Source organism: Drosophila subobscura, chromosome E (assembly GCF_008121235.1).
Source record: "Drosophila subobscura isolate 14011-0131.10 chromosome E, UCBerk_Dsub_1.0, whole genome shotgun sequence".
NCBI classification, from domain to species: domain Eukaryota; kingdom Metazoa; phylum Arthropoda; class Insecta; order Diptera; family Drosophilidae; genus Drosophila; species Drosophila subobscura.
The window spans coordinates 7,732,070-7,749,184 of record NC_048531.1 but is presented as its reverse complement, the minus strand read 5'-3'; the positions used below and the strand labels follow the sequence as shown (position 1 = coordinate 7,749,184).

Below are 17,115 nucleotides of genomic sequence, written 5' to 3'. Positions count from 1 at the left end.
TTTGGATCAGTTTTTCAATTGCGACTGCGGCAGAGCCTCCAGCAGAACTTTGCAACTTGTACTGGCTGGGGAATATTGTTTATTCCCGATTAATTAGGATCAAAGTGATAATTTATAGAGCTAAATTCCCCCCAGTGCATTGCAGATACAGATACAGATTCTTTGTAGCAATTTATTTTTGTTGTTTTTTTTTGTGTTTGGATTTCACTCCTTCCTCCCGGCACGCGCTCCGCTCCGATTCACACTCCTCGATATCACAGCAGCCTAAATGATTAGGCATGAAATTCAATGTGTTCCTTAACCAAATGAGAACCTAAATATACAAATGGGGGGATGACCCATGGGGCTCTGAGCTGCTTCTGTTCTCAGATTGCCTCGGGGCAGTTTTTGTTTTTGCTGATGATTAATCTATCCGGATCCAGTGAGAGTTTCTTCAGCACATCGTACACCTTGGAGCGTATGTCAACTTCGAAGTCGCGATCACGCCCCAGTATCCATATCTGATCGGAGTGGCCGAGGGAGCCAATGCTGCCGCAGGACCAAAGGATGGCAAAGTTCTCATAGTCTGTGTAGAGCACTTGGTACTTCCCAGAGCCGGGCAACAGACGGGCAATCACATCCGGAAATCGTGTGGTAAACTAAACAAAGTACAAATAACAATGAAGAAGTTCAAGCGAAAAGGGGAAAGCCTCACCTTGAAATCCATGATGGAGGATCGACTGTTCTCGGGCGTGGCATAGCCAATATTCACATTCGGATTGCCAGTTCTACGGAGGATACAACTTGCTTGTTAAACTAAAATTCTTTGTGTGGATGGTCTTAGGTCTACTCACATACGATTGATGTTCTTGATGGCCACTCCCAGCTTAAAGTTTTGGAACTTGGACTGTTCCCCCTTGCTGTATGGCTCGAACTGAAATGTGGTGCAGCCCGAAGCGATCTCTGGTAGGTAAAACGAACGTTCAACCTCATACCAATGGCCCAGAACCTGCAAGTAGATATTTAATAACTATTAATTAGCTTTCAGATGGCACCTAGAACTGAGTTGCTTGCAGCTACGAATCGGAAAGTCGCGTTTGGCACGCGCTTCCCCTGCGTTTCTCTCTCGCTTTTAACTGGGTTACTACAACAACAAGTCACCGCCCTTGCGCCTCACTCCTTCCCCCGGCAGCATACACACCATTCATTTTACAAACAATGCGTAAAACATAAACATTTTTTTGAGTTGGAACTGGTTTTTGCGGCCAGACCATCTAGAATTGAGAGTAGAGTAGCGGCGACACCGTCATCAGACCTTTTTGGCTTCTTGCAGTTCAAAGTCAGGCGGAGAAGCAAAGTCGAGTCGGCTCTGTGCTGCATCTGTGGATGAATGACGAGGCGAGGTCTTTGCCCCTGGGTCAGCAGTTAAGAGTGGGGCGACTGGTGCGGGGGAATGTGTCGCTAATGATTTTAAATTATGTTTTATTTACGCCCCTTCCAGAGCTCAATTGGATGATGCTGTGCAGGCATTATGTGGCTCTCGCCGAGTAATTTATGAGAGAATATCGTTTATGCAAATCAAGGCTCAATCAATTTAATTCGTGCTGCTAAATTGAGTGTACCCCAGCAGCAAACAGTGGCACTATTGGACCTCCGTTCACAGCCAAGTCCCCACCTAATGGGGCTCTGCAATTAGTTCACTTTGTTGTCCTTGGCATGCCTCTGAATGCCGTTTTTTATTGGAAGTTGTGGATTTACTTCTTTTTTTATTTGTATTTACAAAAAAAAAACACAAGTAAGTGGCTTGTTAACCATCGGACGGACGGACGGACAGACCAGGCCATCATGCTCGTAAAGCTTTTGTGTGTGTTGTGTGGCTGGTGGTGTCTCCTTCTGTGAAACTGGTTTGCATTTTTACATGGGGGATGGATCGGATTTGGTGGCCTTAAATTGGTTCAAGTTCATCATTATGCACAATCCATAAAATGAAGAAAGGTCTTCGGCCGCCTTGTGCTAATTAATTGAAGATGCGACAGGTTTAAAGTTGGTTTTTCGAATTAAAAATAAACGCATGTGGAAAGGGTATTTGAACTAGCGATCTTCAGATTCTACATCATGCATAGAACGCCGCCAATTAACCAGCTGACATTTGTGCTATGCTTTATTCAGTTTGTAAAGATCCGCACGATGTTGAACTTACACGACTCATATTGAACTTTGGCATCGATGGATAGTTGGGGCAACGTCCAAATCCATAGGCATTTGTCTCCGCCACAAAGGTCAGCAGGAACACCAGCAAAAATGCCGATATATGGCAAAGCATTTGCTTGTCCATGATTGCTTGATTGTATTTTATTTTATTTTCCAATTTGATTTCACTTTGAATTTCTCGAATCTGGTCGGGCACTTGACACTCGAGAAATGGCACAGTTTCGATTAATGCTCCCAACTAAACCGAATAGAATTCAAAAGTAATTGAGTATTTATGTTTTTAATGCGATTGATGTGATTCACTTGGCTATGCACACAGCGATTTCCGTTTTGGGTGTCACTGAGCCTGGGGGCTTGGGGGAGGAACACGGTTTACTTGGCCAACGAACCTATGGGTTTACATTTCCTCAAAGTACTCGTATTGGGTTTGCCCATTAATATTCCGCAAGGGAAATGTGCGATAATAAAAACGTGCTGCTGCTGCTGCTGCTACTACGTACTGTCATTGCTGACTGTAGGAGCCGGCTGGTCGACTTTGTGGCTCTGGACATGGATGACTGGCGAGTGCAGTCGGCAAAGAGTGAAAATAACAAACAGAAACTAGGTTGACGTGGGCCCCGTGCCGTGCCTGGCCAGCAGCAGCGTTACGTAAAAGAAAAGCCCGGCCCGAGCAGCGCCATGTGAAGCGAGCCCAGCCCCAAGTCCCCGATTCCGATTGCGATTCCAGTCCCAGTCCCAGCACCATGCGAAATGCAGGTGGAACAGGTTGGACGACACACACAGAGCACAACACGCCCGAACGAACCGGAGGAAAATGATTGCGCATGATTTCGCGAATGAATAAAAGCGAAAATTGCCAATCAAGGAAGCACACAGGGAAACCTGAAGGCTGATGGCTGACGGCAGATGCCTGTTGCCTGTTGCACGATGCCGTCAATTGTGTCATGAAGCTAATCGAGTGCATTGCTCGATTTATGCTCGCATGCAGCGGGAGCATCAAGTTCAAGATAAGCCTCATAAGCTGCCAGAAGGAAGTAGTCCATAACTTTATTGCAGTCACTGTGCTTGCCATTACCACATTGGGGGAATACACATTTGATGGGACAAATAGCGTCAGCGGCAGCGCAGTCGCTGACGCCGCTCTGGGGCCCAATAGGAAAGTGTTAATTTCACAGTCAACACAGAAATACGCTTAAACAAATCGCACAAATGGTAAACAATAGTGGCTGTCGTTGCTCAGTTGCAAAATATTGCTGCTGCTGCTCGAAGTCTGATTTCACTTTGTGTACGATGGCAGCACTCGCATGCCATACATACGCACCCATGGGTGTGTGTATCTGTAAAATGCACTAGTTGTACCGCCTTTTTGATTGCTATCTCTTTGTTTACATCGTTATACGTATGTGGCATGCGTACGCGTTCTTTTCATTTGCAGTTTTATCTCGAGGTGTATCGCGCTGAGGCCGTAGACCGACCGAACCGTTGAAAGCTAATGAACGGAAATTTAAATTGAACTTGATTCTCCGCACTCTGGTTACACTCGAATAGATCTATCGAGTGTTCTCTATTATCGATAGCGTGAAAATTATATTAGCGATGTTTGTATTTACAGATGAGATGTCACTTGGCTTATTTATTATTTTATTGCCGACCAGTTGCAGAAATCATAGTGAAAATTAGGAAATATATTATATATTTAGCAACAATATGTATAGTTTTTAATATACATCCGATACTTTCCAGTCACAGTGACCAAGCCGATTGCCCATCTCTAGCTGGTAGTGAAATGCCAAAGTTGTAAATTTTTTTTCGTTTCGGTGTAATGTGAATTTTTCTAATTTATTTTCAAATATTTTATTTGACAACAGGAACATTTATAAATCATAGAAGTAAAATAGCGTAAGTTGCATTTCAGGTGCAGGCGACAGTGGACTTCTGCACAGTCACTCATGTTCCACGCTTTTGCCAGTGCAGTGCCCTTTGTTCCATGTTTCAACATTTTACGCACTTTTACCTTCTAGGGTAAATATGGACACGGAGAAATCTAGCAGCAGCTCCTTCGAGGATCTGACCAATGCCGAAGATACGAAGGATATACGTAAGGCGACGGCCGAGGCAGCCTCTGAAGAAACATCAGCAGCAACGACTCTCGTCGGTGATGAGGGGGAGGAGGCCGAGAGTGAAAGTGAATGTGATATATTGGGCAACAAGCAGCTGATAAAGCGCATCATCAAGAAGGCGCCGGAAGAGGCCAAAAGTCCCAGTCGCGGTGAGCTGGTAACCATTAGTTTCACCGGCAAACTCGTGGATGGCAAGGTGGTGGAGGAGGAAAAGAACTTTCAGTGTCATGTTGGCGACTACGAGGTGGTCCAGGGCCTCGATATGGTGCTGCCCATGCTGAAAGTTGGCGAAGTCGCTCAAGTCCTAGTGGATCCCCGATTTGGCTACGGGACGCTTGGGCTAAAAAAAGACAACGACGGGGACTACATCGTCCCACCAAATGCGCATGTAAGTGAATTCACAGCGAAGACACGACTATTTTCACGATTCATGGGTGTTTACGATTTACAGCTTATCTATGAAATAGAGCTGCTAGATTGCAAATACGAAGAGTTTGCCGATCTGAAGACCTTTGAAGTTATCCGCAAATATGGGTTTGTTAGCGCACAGCAACTCCCCTTCCAAAATCACATGATCACAAGAGAAACTGTCTTTCCCTTTGCAGCACCCGCAAGAAAGAGCGAGCCAACTACTTCTTCAAGCGGCTGGAATACAATACTGCCATTCACCTGTACAGACGCGCTCTCGACTATTTGGACACGCGTGATGGGGATCCGGAATCTGAATTTGACAAAGAAGATTTGCAGGTGAGCCAAAACAAGTAGTGACATGTCCGACAGTGAACTCTAAAGAATCCATTTGACTAGCTCTCCAACAGTGAAACGCAGGCCATTCTGGACGATCGTTTGATTGTCTACAACAACCTGGCCATGACACAGATCAAAATTTCCGCTTTCGACGCAGCCCTAAAGTCTGTGGAGAACGTCTTGCGCTGTCAACCGAATAACCCAAAGGCCTTGTACCGCAAAGGCAGGGTATGTGAAATATTTAGTTTATATTCCTGTTTATAGTGTTTGACCAATTATTTCGATGTAATCCCCTCCAGATACTCGAAGGAAAGAACGACACGCAGGGTGCTATTAAGTTGTTCCAAAAGGTGGCTACACTCGAACCTGAAAATCGCGGAGTTCAACAGGATCTGGCCAGGCTCTTTATCAAGGCGCGTCGCGATCAACACAACGAAAAAGAAATGTACCAGAAGATGTTGGGCCAGGCCAAGAAAATGGAACAAAAGACTGCTGCCCGGCAAAAACAACCACTCGTGGAGAATTCCAAGGTGCTTAAAACACATTCAAAAAGGGAGTAAGGGAGAGTGCAATTTTTAACTATTATATTTGCTTGCAGCTGAAGCTTTTGGGCTATCTAATGGGCTCCATATTGATTGGCGTCGCTGGCGTTGCCATTTATCGTTACAAGTACTAAGGACATGCATTGCACTCGACTCGATATCCACTGTGTACTTTTGGGCAATTGAAATGCATTTTTAAAACTATACACAGAACAGTCAAGTCAAAATTATGAAAGTTGAAATGCCGTAATAGAGCAATTACGTAGGCACGTAAAAGTAAATGAAATGGCTTTTGTTGTACGACTTCTACTATGCACACTTTACCCGTAGTCTGTATGTATATGTCAAAGGTATGGTTTTGGATAATATACATATAATGTTAATGCTTAGTTCTAATCAATTACATTCTTTTTCAATCAAGTAACAGGAATTGTTAAATAAAGCATCATTTTCTTTTACTTTACTCATTAATGAAATGCAATATTTTGCATCTAGTACCGTACACCAATTAAACAAAAAAGGACAACCTATAATTCGTTTAAACAGAGGGAGCTCTCCTTGTTGATTATGGTGATATATATTTATTTATAGATTTATGGAAGGGTCCTCAGTTCCGTGGAGAATACGGAGTACGGATGCTTCTTGGCTACAAGAGGCTTAAGGATGCCAGAAAGGTGGCTTGATCGACTAGATCAGCGGTGCATTAACAGTTACGAACCTTCTGGGATGTGATCCTCACATTTGGTTTATATTTCTTATACAAAATTCGAAATTTCCAAATAATGCACCTTAATAACGCCCTTAATGTATTTAATGGTATATTTAATAGACGTTGTGGTATATTTCATGAAAATTTCGGTATCGTGTTTACGGCATATTTAGCCCATTTTCAATGCTGAATCATTGCGCAAAATTTAATTAACTGCACAAAACGTTTGTTTTTGCAGTGTCAGTGGAGGTGTGAAGCTTAAAAAACCAATTTTATATTTCAATTCGTAGCAGCCGAAATGCAGAAGGTTCTCCTGCTGCTGGCCGCTTGCCTGGCTTTGGCCGTGGCCGATTCCAACTCTCGTTTGCTGCGAGTGCCGCTAAATAGATTCCAGTCGGCACGCAGACATTTTGCCGATGTGGGCACAGAACTGCAACAATTGCGCATCAGATATGGAGGAGGTGATGTTCCCGAGCCCCTCTCCAACTACATGGATGCCCAATACTACGGACCCATATCGATCGGTTCTCCGCCGCAGAACTTCAGGGTGGTCTTCGACACCGGCTCGTCGAATCTGTGGGTGCCGTCGAAGAAGTGTCACCTGACCAACATTGCCTGCCTGATGCATAACAAGTACGATGCCAGTAAGTCGTCGAGCTACGCCAAGAACGGAACCACCTTTGCCATCCAGTACGGGTCAGGTAGCCTTTCCGGCTACCTATCCACCGACACGCTCTCGATGGGTGGCCTGGACATCAAGGGTCAGACCTTTGCTGAGGCACTGAGCGAGCCCGGCCTGGTGTTTGTTGCTGCCAAGTTCGACGGCATTCTCGGACTCGGCTACAGCTCGATCTCTGTGGATGGAGTCAAGCCTCCATTCTACGCCATGTACGAACAGGGCCTGATCTCGTCGCCAGTGTTCTCCTTCTACCTTAACCGTGATCCGGCTAGCCCTGAAGGTGGTGAAATTATTTTCGGAGGCTCCGATCCCAAGCACTACACCGGAGATTTCACCTACTTGCCCGTCACCCGCAAGGCCTACTGGCAAGTCAAAATGGACTCGGCCGCCATTGGCGATCTGGAGCTGTGCAAAGGTGGCTGCCAAGTAATTGCCGACACTGGCACCTCTCTCATCGCCGCCCCAATGGCTGAGGCGACCTCGATCAATCAAAAAATAGGTGGCACCCCCATTATTGGTGGCCAGGTGAGCTTTCAAATTGACTTGTCCAACAGGAATTGCTAATCTCTGTCTGTCTCTGCTTCTAGTATATTGTTTCCTGCGATCTGATTCCCAATCTGCCGGTCATCAAGTTCGTGCTGGGTGGCAAAACCTTTGAACTGGAGGGCAAGGACTATATTCTGCGTGTGGCCCAAATGGGCAAAACTATTTGTCTGTCCGGTTTCATGGGCATTGACATTCCCCCACCAAATGGCCCACTCTGGATTCTGGGCGATGTCTTCATTGGCAAATACTACACCGAGTTCGACATGGGCAATGACCGTGTGGGCTTTGCAGATGCTAAGTGAACAATTAAATACATTATACTCGAACACTGAAGTGTACTTTATAGCTCCCCCAAATGGGACTTTCCTCGGTTGAACTCGTGAAATAAATATTACCCTATGTATACAATTTCTTTGTTTGCTCCGGAGTTGTTATTGTCGCGACGGGCGATCAGCTTTTTGCAAAATTATCAGCACAACTTTTATTTATTTTTTGCTTTCGTTGCAATTTGATAAGGTCCGAGCATTGTTGACTGTATTATGTACATACATACATACATTTGTATATACGATTTTCTTTGTTTGTTTTAATGGCATTTGTCATGAAAATTGCGGAGGTTGAACTAGCAACAAGATGCGCTGATTAATTACACTCAATTAAATCTGTATAATATACATACATACATACATATATACATATGTATATATATTTATAATGTGATGTGGAAAGCAGAACCTACACTTGTCCACAAAGTTTTCGTTATCGTCTTGCAGACTGAGTCAACTTCAATATCAATCAATTCTATAATCGCCCAGTCTTAAAGAGCATGACTTGTATAAAGCTGTCTGCTGTGAAACGATTAAGCTGGCTGCTATAAAATCAATTACTGCTGCTTAAAATGCGCCCAGCTGGAATGTAGAAGTGTTGACTTCCTTGGCTAGATCCGCTCCTGTTTCACCTACATATTTGTAGTTTGTTGTCCTCAGTTATCAGCTAGGCTTTTGGCTTGGCCGCGAGATAGCCTATCAACCTATGGCCCGATCTAAAAACAATTGACGCGTGTGGGTTCTTCCGGATCAGTCTTTATTCTGACGTCCATCATTCAGCAGACAACTCCATAGAGAGCTTTTTGGCTTGCCTCGTATATACGTATGTAAATTTGTATGAATCGTCAATGGAAGTTCTCACGTTCGGTCATGGTGCCCATGGAACGTACTTTGTACCCAAGACTGAATCAGCACGAATCGCCAACGCCGAGAACTCTCCACAGACATAGATACACTCGGACACAGTGCCATGTTCTGGTTGATTTTTCAACAATGAGTTTATTACACAATAAAAATAGAATTTGGATAGATAAGGGGGGCGTGGGTGACCGTTTAATACTAGGCAAAGACACTAAACTAGTAGATACAGGGTAGCGTGCTTCTGGGACTTGAACTCGTTATTTCGACTTGACATTGGTCGCCAGATCGTCATCCGACGTCGCTGTGGTTGCCGCCACATCCTCACTGGCGGGGACGGGCTCTATTTCGGGTTGGATTTCAACGCCCTTGGCGGTGCTCAGGCTGGGCTCACGCTCCTCATCGGACTCTGTCGACTCTCGGATTAGCTGGAGCGGTGTGATTAGTTTGCCATCTTGCACCTTGTACATATCACAGGTTTCGTTCACGTAGCGGTTGAATACGTCCGGCTTGTCGGCGTACACATGGTGGCCCGCGCCAGTCACGATCTTGATGTCCACCATGTTGCTGCCCCGCTGGGACTTGATCTTCTCGCCCGAGGAGGAGTCGATCCAGGAGCGGGAGCCGTATATGAATGTGATGGGTATGTCGCTGCGCACGTCCTTGATGCGGTTGATCATCGGATGCTTGGCCCAGCCGAAGGATTGCATCATGGTGTGGAAGGCCGACTCCCCGCTGGGAGACTGTGCGTTGCACTGGTGTATGTACTGGGGCAGCAGGTTGATATCCTCCTCGATTGTGGTCTGGAATTTGCGCATTATGTCTGGTCGCGTCTTCTGCACCACCCACTGGCCAAAGGGTCCAGCTGCGCGCAGGGCCCACAGCGGATTCAGCGGTGTCAGCACCCTGGCTATGGCCCTGACCCACAGGGGAATCTGTTTGGTGTTGTTGGGGTCTGTGGGCTTCTCGGGGAATCCCCATGGATCGGCCAGCACCAAATGCTTGACGCGCTCTGGATAGCTCAGGGCGTAGCTGGAGGCTATGAAGCCACCCATCGAGTGGCCCAGCAGAATCATGTCGTTGATGTTCATCTCGCGCCGCCACTCCTCGACAGACTTGACGAACTGCTTCTCACACACCAGCGCATCCTTGGCAAAGAGGGGCCGAGAGCTGCGGCCGAAGCCGAGGATGTCCATGGCATAGACAGGTCGTCCCTTGGCAAAGGCATCTAGGTTCATCACCCAAAGGGCTATGCCCGCACCCAAGCCATGCAGCAGGACCAACGGCACCTCCTTGGACTCTGTGTTCATGCTAATTGTCCAGATCTTGTCCGCCTCGCCCACAGCCGGGCCAATGTCCACGAAAAAGCCACGATAGGGCAGCTTCAGATACGACAGAATCTTCTTTTCCACGGTGCGCAACATGATGGGTGAGCTGGATGTCCAGTTAAATATCCATTTCCATAGCCAAAAACTGTTGTTTTTCGGATCCTGAAAGAGAACAAAAATCACATTCAAATGTTGGCCAATCGAACAGCAATTTATTTACATATGTAAATGTAAATGTCACGCTAGCTGAGCGCCCCTGTCTAGTCCATCCCATCCCCCAGGCCACACCACAGCACAGCCCCAGAGGTACACGAATTACTTAACCCACGAGAGTCTATTGCGCAGTTGGATAGAATTCGACACCAAGCTCATGGATTTTCCTGTTCTGTTTGGCTTCCGCTTCGCTCCTCCTTACCTCTAGATCCATTCCCGAGTTAAATCTCTGCGCGACTGTGGGGAGCGGCAATGTAGCATTTTTGGCGATGTTGGCATCGTTTCCCAAAGTCAGCGACTCGCTCATTATGCTCTTAATTTAGATTTTCGTCACTCTTTAAGTTTGTTGCGTCAGCGCCGGGGAAATTGCACAAATTTAGAAAGGGAAAAACAAAGCAAGAGCACACAACTACTGAAAATGAGTGTCTCTCCTCCACCATATGCGTGTTCTATGTGTGCTTACGCCTAGAGCTCGGATATTTAAACGTATTGACACGAAAGTAAAATCTAGTTGTACCCTTTCCTCGCCAGCTGTTTGTCGAGTTGTGATGACTTTGAACTTTTGTTTGGCTGGACTGGAATGCCTCGGGCTGGGTGGAAATGGATTCTTATCAATTATAATGGTGAAATAGATTTGTTGTGATTAAGTGCTTTTAGGGGCAACATTAACATATACAAGCGCAGCAAACACAAAAAAAAACAATTGCAGCTCTGGTCACACAACCAGCTGGCACATTGTCAGCTGTTTTAACCATCGATATATCGACATTTGCACACAAAATTGTAGAATATATTATTTCGGCTGTAATTTTGTGTTTGGATTGAGGAGAATGTGTTAAATTATTTTCTTTACCTTGAAATCGCATGGTTTCTTCCCAAATGAAATATCGATGGATGGAAAAATCCATCGATCTATCGCACAATTCTATGATCGTTTGCCAGTACTGAGAATTTAAAAAAAAACCAAGGGAATACAATAGCCCATGCGGGGTTTGCGAGGGCGTCGTTGCACATATTCTTGATATGTATGATTAATTTGAATTCGAAATTTGGTGGTAGCAAATAAGCAACAATTGCGGCTCTGGTCACACAATAAGCAAAACAGTGCTGGTAACCGTGCAAATGCTCGCCGGTAGGCGGAAAACAACAATTTTGATAACATAACTGCCTCTTTCGATTGAATCCGATCGATTTTAAAAAACTGGTATCAGAAAACCGCACAGCACAAACTTTTCCATATGCATCACCAACAAAAGGAGAACCTTATTACAGATGAAATGTAAAGAAGAAGCAGAAACCCTTACGCTACGGTCACTCTAAACGGGACTCTGCTTCACTTAATCTAATCCCACGCGGCATGGATGGCATTAATAAATACAATGAATTTGTGGCTCTCCACAAGTCCCAATTGGAGACATTGGCTGTCCCAGTGCATCTTTGGCCAGCGCTTTATCGAAAGTTGACCACAGAAATCTTTGATGCCGGTGAGGTTCTGCAACTGATGTTGATTGACTACGACGAGGATGTGGACGAAGAGAACGGCGACGATGACGATAGCACCAACCCAGTATTCGCCTTGGGAGTGGCCCGCGAAGAGGGCATTAAAGTCAGCGATCCCCTTGCCGTTTACTTGATAGATCATTGTTGGACCTTTCGGCTGAACAACGCACGTCAGACACTGGAAGAGAACCCCCAACTGGCAGATCGATTGTCAGCCATGACGGGCGTGGACCTGGAGCACGAGCAGCGCGTTGACAAGATACTGAAACGCCTCTGGAGATACTGTCATGCCTATTCCATTCACCACGGGGGTAACTCCGATGAGGATCGCACACCCATTTGGTATGTGATGGACGAAATAGGATCGGCTGTGAACCACTCGGATGATCCTAACTTCCGCGTTGTGCCATTGTTATACCTAGACACCCACACCACGTATAGTATCATGTTTCCAATCAAAGATTGCGAGCAAAATGAGCTACTGACGCGCGATGTGGTCGAGTATGTGGCCAAGGATGCGCCACAAAGAGCTGCCCTGCTGTTGCCCTGGGTCGAAGAAAATCTCAGTGGCGTGAGCTTCTTACAGGTGGAGCCCAGCGCTGACTACTTTACCAGCGGACACATACCAGAAACCTATCCAAAGAGGAGCACCAATCCCTTACCAACGCAAGGTCGCTGCGACGCATTGAAGGTTTATGCCGAGTACGAAGTGGTGCGGCAGCATTTGACAGATGAAAAGTTCCTCTTGGTCGACGCTGAAGAGGAAGCCGACGTTTTGTGGCTCACCCGTCACTTCAAAGCATTTGAGGAACTATCCGAGCAGACGCCCAGCAAGTTCATAAATCAGTTCCCATTTGAGTATGTGATCACCATCAAAGATTTGCTCAGCATTGTGGGTCGTCGGGCAGCCAAGGAACATCACGATGGAGTCAGTTTGGAGACATATCCCGCCTGGCTGCCCACCACATACAATCTGTCAACAGAGCTGACCGAGTTTGTCGCGTATTACCAAGCCAGGGCAGCCAAGGGTCTGGACAACCATTGGATCATCAAACCCTGGAACCTGGCACGCGGCCTGGACACTCACATAACCGACAATATCAAGCAAATTGTGCGTCTGCCTACCACCGGCCCCAAGATTGCCCAGAAGTATATCGAGAGACCTGTTCTGTTCCGTCGCACAGAGCTGGATTGTCGGGTCAAGTTCGATATTCGGTACGTGATACTGCTGAAGAGCGTTCAGCCGCTGGAGGCCTATGTCCATCGCAAGTTCTTCTTGCGCTTCGCCAATCATCCCTTCTCGCTGGACCACTTCGACGACTACGAGAAGCACTACACGGTGATGAACTACCAGGACGAGGCGGAACTGCATCATGTCAAATGCGATGACTTCCTGACTCTCTGGCAAGAGCAATATCCGGACAATAATTGGACAGAGATTGAGCAGCAAATCTGTGATATGCTGCAGGAAGTGTTGCAGTGTGCCTGCCAGGAGCCACCACCCTGCGGTCTGGCTGCTTGTGCCCAGTCCCGGGCTCTCTATGCCGCCGACATAATGCTGCGGTGGATAGACGAGGAGAAGAAAGTCATGCAGCCACAGCTGTTGGAAATAAATTGGACGCCCGACTGCAAGCGAGCCTGCGACTACTATCCGAACTTCTTCAATGACATTTTCAAGCTGCTCTTCCTGGACGAGAACAATGACGAGATCTTTCGAGCCCTCAACTAATGGCGTTGTTTGTTCTTAATGCTTATCGCTTATACATACGTGTATTTCATTTCATTTAAACTATACAAAACTTAATTAATTTGCATTTTGTACAATATACAAATAAGTGTATGCTTCTATGCGTGGGGTTGGGATGATAACTAATTATGATTATGGTTATGCTTATGCTTAGGGCGTAATCTAGGACAGACAGCAAGTCAGTAGTCGGTAGTCAGTGGGTGGTGTGTCTATATAACTTATAATCTATCATAGCTTGGATAAGGTAAGACAAATTCAAGTGTGGACAGTTTATGTATCTGCCTGTGTCTGTGTGTGGAGTTCAAAGAGTGAGGAGGCTTAATGCTAAAATGTTTTACAATTCTCAATTGCAAATGGCACTTGATGAACGATGTAGTAAATGTAGTAAAAGGCATTCCCATGAATATACAAATATATGTAAGGCAATTTATAAGGCACCCAAGAAGTAAAGGGATATCAAAAATGAAATAAATACGTTCCAATGCGTATCACTAAGAAATTAAATCAGTTCCACCTTCATTCGTCTTGGCTTAACTCGGAATAACACAATTACCAACTAATAGTGTGTGAAAATGCAAGGGGGGGAAACCCTCAATGAAGTGAATTAATCTTACACTAACCGTCCGCTAACCCCTAGGTGAATGCAACTAATTTATCGCTTACACAACTACCTATCGACTACAACCAGACTTAAGCGCAGACCTAAACGCACGCCTCGTCAAAGTCCAAGCGTATCTTCTCATCTGCGGAAGCTAGCTTATGTATAGTCTTTTTGATGCGCAGGGCTGGCAGGCGAACATTTGGATTCTGGTGCCAGCATTCCTTCATTAGCTTGGACATGCCGGCCAGCAACTGCAAAGCAAAAACAAGAATTAGTCTTGAAATTCAGATGATTGAAAGAGATTCACATACAGGATCTGAGCTCCAGCGATTGGGAATGGAGGGTCTGTAATTGTCAGTGCAGACAACTTTGCGCATATCCTCAAAGCTGGGATCCATTGGCACCACATCATAGAAGGGCACCTTGTATTCCTCAGCGATGCCGCACGAGATGGTGCGGCGACAAACCTCCCACAGGACCAGACCAAAGGCGTAAATATCCGTTCGGCGCAAGGCCTCAAAGCATTCCATGTCGATGCCGTCATCCAGAACCTCGGGTGCCATATACCGTTTGGTGCCGACTTTTGGATTGTGCCCCAAGTCCAGCTGGCCCGTGACATGTGAGTGGGTGACAGCCAGGCCAAAGTCGGCTATCACACAGGTTCCATTCGAAGTGACCAATATGTTCTTGGACTTCAAATCTCTGTGGGCCATGGCTGGCTTTCCCTCAGTGCCGAAGATTTCTGTGTGCAAGTGTACCAAGCCGTTTGCTATCGACAGGCAGATCCAAATCATATCGTTGTGACTCAGGGCATTGCGGTTCAGGTGATCGAATAGCGATCCCAGGGGGTAGTAGTGTGTCATCAGCCAGAGCTGGGTGCATGAGTTCCGCGACGTCATATCGGAGCCAATGAAGCCGAGAATGTTCTCGTGGCGCAACAAAACAGTGCTGCAAGAAAGAAAGACCAAGGATTGGCTATCATTTGAAAATTTGAGCAGCAAATGGAAGCTTATACCTGTAGATTTCCGTTTCCCGCTTCCAGGACTCCTCGTCGCGACTGAAGAATATTTTGACGGCTATGCTCTCGCCATGCCAATGACCGCGCCACACCTCGCCGTATTTGCCCCGCCCGATGCACTCGATCAGGGTCACCTGCTTGGCCAGGGTGCGCTGCACCAGCAAGGGCAGGCCACTGCCCGATCCGGAAGTCACCGAATGCTGCAGGTATTCACGCAGGGTGCTGTCCCCAGCGCTGGTGGCGCGCAGCAGCTCATCATTGACCAAATAAGACTCGGGATCCTGCTTGGTGCGCGAGGCAGCCAAGCGCTTGCGGTGGCTCCGCCGTATGTAATAGATTGCCACAGCGCCCAGCAGAGTTATGATCAGAAAGGGTCCCAGAATGGCGGCGGACATCTTGCTGATGTTGCTGGTGTCCGCCGTTATGACTGTGACATCGCCGCTGACGATCGGCGGCAGCTCAGGGAAATCTCCGCTATTGCAAAAGTCGCCAGTGCAGCAGGCAACGTTATACTTGGGAGCGTTCCGCTTGGTCGGTCCATTCAGCTTGTTCAGCGAGTTCTGGTTGCAGATCAGTGGCAATTGGTCCGGTGACGTTGTGCAGCCACGCCGCACGTTTTCCTGGCCATCGGCATCCCGTGTACGTGATTTCCAGCACTACGGAACAAAGAAGAAACCCTTCGATAATGGCATGGATTCGTGGCTTAAATAAAAGCTCTCACCTGAATGGCGTTCTGGCATGTGTGTGACAGCTCCAAGGGATCGAGACATGGCGGGTCGCACGAGTAGCATTTGTATCTGTTTATAGATAAATGGTAATTAACAAAGTGCGGAAGTAAGTTAAAATTATTACGAGTATGAGTATGTCAAGCTAAAGATAATCCCTCAAGCGTAGATTTTACCTTCTTTTCATGCGTCGCTTACTCTTAATGTGTCTCCTACTCAGAGACAAGCAGCGTGAGAAATGGGATTAGATTAAAAGGGGTTAGCAATAGGAACCTCAAGCCGGGAGACCAATGAACAGATGCAAGGCTTAGTGTAAATATGTAATTGTTTAGGAAAATCACCTGGGATGCGTTTGCACCGAGTTCTGTGGCACGGCTGGAAACTCTTTTCCATTCATATGAGCGGGCAGTTCCATGTCTATTTCCTGATTCTCTTCCAGCAGGCGCTCACTGATTTCAGCTGAAAGACAACAGGAAGATGTTACACATACACATAAACACTCTCTGTCTCTCTCTCCCTCTCGCGTACACACACAACACGCCAAGTTCTGTATACGCAGCGGGGCATCTGTGTGAGTTGGTACGTGTGTGTGCGCGAGTAAAGCATTAAGAAAATGCACTTTTATGCTCGTACGCCCACGAAAGCATACAATCTCGTTTATATAATGACATTTCCCAGGCAGAGTTTTCGCTCATTTGACTGCAATCAACTTATTTTCAGCTCCTGCATCGACATATACGCAGCACAATCGGTCAGAACCGTAGCATATGAAAACAAATCAGGGCTGTCCAAAACACACAATAGCCATCGCCGTAGGCAATTTTTCAATCACTTTGTACGAGCTGCAGAAGCGCCCGTACTGTCAAACTTTGATATGATCCTGATAGCCAACACATCCAGTTAATACGCGATACCGATTTAAACGTACCTCGTGCATTTTTGCATACAAATAGCGAGAATAGAAAAATTAAAAATAAATTGGACTCCATTGCTCCATTCCGTTTATGTGCTGGTGTGACCAAAGGATGCCGAACAGTGTGACCGCTGAAAAATAAAATAAACCGACTTCATCAACATATTTGGAATGCATTGTTTTGATTAGATATGCATCCAAGAAAATTCGTTCACATGATGCAGTGGCAAGTAGGAATTTTCTGTTAATTTTATACCAACACACAATATATTTTAGTTATATTTTGTTATTACTAATATACCAAAATTATACCAAGTCCCGTTGGCCAAAAATACCAAAGAGCGAATACCAAG

General features: G+C 46.2%; 6 protein-coding genes across 10 annotated transcripts; 3 read left to right on the top strand and 3 right to left on the bottom strand.

The window, feature by feature from the left end:
- Positions 1 to 158: 158 nt before the first annotated feature.
- Positions 159 to 3,695, bottom strand: LOC117891102 (apolipoprotein D). Of its 2 annotated transcripts, none has more exons than XM_034796289.1 (5): positions 3,512 to 3,695; positions 2,180 to 2,428; positions 834 to 988; positions 695 to 767; positions 159 to 638 (listed from the first exon to the last, which is right to left on the bottom strand). In XM_034796289.1, exons 2-5 carry the CDS (start codon positions 2,312 to 2,314, stop codon positions 366 to 368), a joined length of 636 nt encoding a protein of 211 aa, XP_034652180.1. In that variant the 5' UTR covers positions 2,315 to 2,428; positions 3,512 to 3,695; the 3' UTR covers positions 159 to 365. The 2 variants fall into 2 exon arrangements, with proteins under 2 accessions (XP_034652180.1, XP_034652178.1); XM_034796287.1 differs by having other exon boundaries at positions 2,180 to 2,424; positions 3,576 to 3,695.
- Positions 3,696 to 3,946: 251 nt separating this feature from the next.
- Positions 3,947 to 6,044, top strand: LOC117891205 (peptidyl-prolyl cis-trans isomerase FKBP8). Its single transcript, XM_034796543.1, has 7 exons — positions 3,947 to 4,089; positions 4,212 to 4,698; positions 4,762 to 4,844; positions 4,916 to 5,057; positions 5,118 to 5,285; positions 5,357 to 5,587; positions 5,656 to 6,044. The coding sequence occupies exons 2-7, from the start codon at positions 4,219 to 4,221 to the stop codon at positions 5,731 to 5,733; spliced, it is 1,182 nt and encodes a 393-aa protein (XP_034652434.1). The 5' UTR covers positions 3,947 to 4,089; positions 4,212 to 4,218; the 3' UTR covers positions 5,734 to 6,044.
- Positions 6,045 to 6,513: 469 nt separating this feature from the next.
- LOC117890975 (lysosomal aspartic protease) lies at positions 6,514 to 7,941 on the top strand. The gene is made up of 2 exons (XM_034796113.1): positions 6,514 to 7,512; positions 7,575 to 7,941. The coding sequence occupies exons 1-2, from the start codon at positions 6,607 to 6,609 to the stop codon at positions 7,833 to 7,835; spliced, it is 1,167 nt and encodes a 388-aa protein (XP_034652004.1). The 5' UTR covers positions 6,514 to 6,606; the 3' UTR covers positions 7,836 to 7,941.
- An 897-nt stretch (positions 7,942 to 8,838) lies between these two features.
- On the bottom strand, positions 8,839 to 10,902 carry LOC117890977 ((Lyso)-N-acylphosphatidylethanolamine lipase). Of its 3 annotated transcripts, none has more exons than XM_034796118.1 (2): positions 10,776 to 10,902; positions 8,839 to 10,207 (listed from the first exon to the last, which is right to left on the bottom strand). In XM_034796118.1, exon 2 carries the CDS (start codon positions 10,139 to 10,141, stop codon positions 8,978 to 8,980), a length of 1,164 nt encoding a protein of 387 aa, XP_034652009.1. In that variant the 5' UTR covers positions 10,142 to 10,207; positions 10,776 to 10,902; the 3' UTR covers positions 8,839 to 8,977. The 3 variants fall into 3 exon arrangements, with proteins under 3 accessions (XP_034652009.1, XP_034652008.1, XP_034652007.1); XM_034796117.1 differs by having other exon boundaries at positions 10,753 to 10,900; XM_034796116.1 differs by lacking the exon at positions 10,776 to 10,902 and adding an exon at positions 10,461 to 10,741.
- Positions 10,903 to 11,484: 582 nt separating this feature from the next.
- LOC117890329 (tubulin--tyrosine ligase-like protein 12) lies at positions 11,485 to 13,566 on the top strand. The gene has a single exon (XM_034795119.1). The coding sequence runs from the start codon at positions 11,616 to 11,618 to the stop codon at positions 13,485 to 13,487; it is 1,872 nt and encodes a 623-aa protein (XP_034651010.1). The 5' UTR covers positions 11,485 to 11,615; the 3' UTR covers positions 13,488 to 13,566.
- LOC117890330 (activin receptor type-1) lies at positions 13,493 to 16,907 on the bottom strand. Of its 2 annotated transcripts, XM_034795120.1 has the most exons (7): positions 16,778 to 16,907; positions 16,191 to 16,308; positions 16,026 to 16,061; positions 15,846 to 15,921; positions 15,122 to 15,780; positions 14,418 to 15,054; positions 13,493 to 14,357 (listed from the first exon to the last, which is right to left on the bottom strand). In XM_034795120.1, the coding sequence occupies exons 1-7, from the start codon at positions 16,836 to 16,838 to the stop codon at positions 14,208 to 14,210; spliced, it is 1,737 nt and encodes a 578-aa protein (XP_034651011.1). In that variant the 5' UTR covers positions 16,839 to 16,907; the 3' UTR covers positions 13,493 to 14,207. The 2 variants fall into 2 exon arrangements, with proteins under 2 accessions (XP_034651011.1, XP_034651012.1); XM_034795121.1 differs by lacking the exon at positions 16,026 to 16,061.
- Positions 16,908 to 17,115: the final 208 nt, after the last annotated feature.

Coding starts and splice junctions, on each gene's coding strand:
- LOC117890975 (XM_034796113.1), top strand. CDS start 6,607: ATGCAGAAGGTTCTCCTGCTGCTGGCCGCTTGCCTGGCTTTGGCCGTG. Junction 7,513..7,574: donor CCCCCATTATTGGTGGCCAG/GTGAGCTTTCAA, acceptor CTCTGCTTCTAG/TATATTGTTTCCTGCGATCT.
- LOC117890977 (XM_034796116.1), bottom strand. CDS start 10,565: ATGAGCGAGTCGCTGACTTTGGGAAACGATGCCAACATCGCCAAAAAT. Junction 10,208..10,460: donor ACTCGGGAATGGATCTAGAG/GTAAGGAGGAGC, acceptor GTTCTCTTTCAG/GATCCGAAAAACAACAGTTT.
- LOC117890330 (XM_034795120.1), bottom strand. CDS start 16,838: ATGGAGTCCAATTTATTTTTAATTTTTCTATTCTCGCTATTTGTATGC. Junction 16,309..16,777: donor TGTATGCAAAAATGCACGAG/GTACGTTTAAAT, acceptor GTTGTCTTTCAG/CTGAAATCAGTGAGCGCCTG. Junction 15,922..16,025: donor AAGCGACGCATGAAAAGAAG/GTAAAATCTACG, acceptor ATCTATAAACAG/ATACAAATGCTACTCGTGCG.
- LOC117891205 (XM_034796543.1), top strand. CDS start 4,219: ATGGACACGGAGAAATCTAGCAGCAGCTCCTTCGAGGATCTGACCAAT. Junction 4,699..4,761: donor TCGTCCCACCAAATGCGCAT/GTAAGTGAATTC, acceptor TACGATTTACAG/CTTATCTATGAAATAGAGCT. Junction 4,845..4,915: donor GAAGTTATCCGCAAATATGG/GTTTGTTAGCGC, acceptor TTCCCTTTGCAG/CACCCGCAAGAAAGAGCGAG.
- LOC117891102 (XM_034796287.1), bottom strand. CDS start 3,600: ATGCCACATACGTATAACGATGTAA. Junction 2,425..3,575: donor ACATACGTATAACGATGTAA/ACAAAGAGATAG, acceptor CGGTTTAGTTGG/GAGCATTAATCGAAACTGTG. Junction 989..2,179: donor CAAAGTTCAATATGAGTCGT/GTAAGTTCAACA, acceptor ATCTACTTGCAG/GTTCTGGGCCATTGGTATGA.
- LOC117890329 (XM_034795119.1), top strand. CDS start 11,616: ATGGATGGCATTAATAAATACAATGAATTTGTGGCTCTCCACAAGTCC.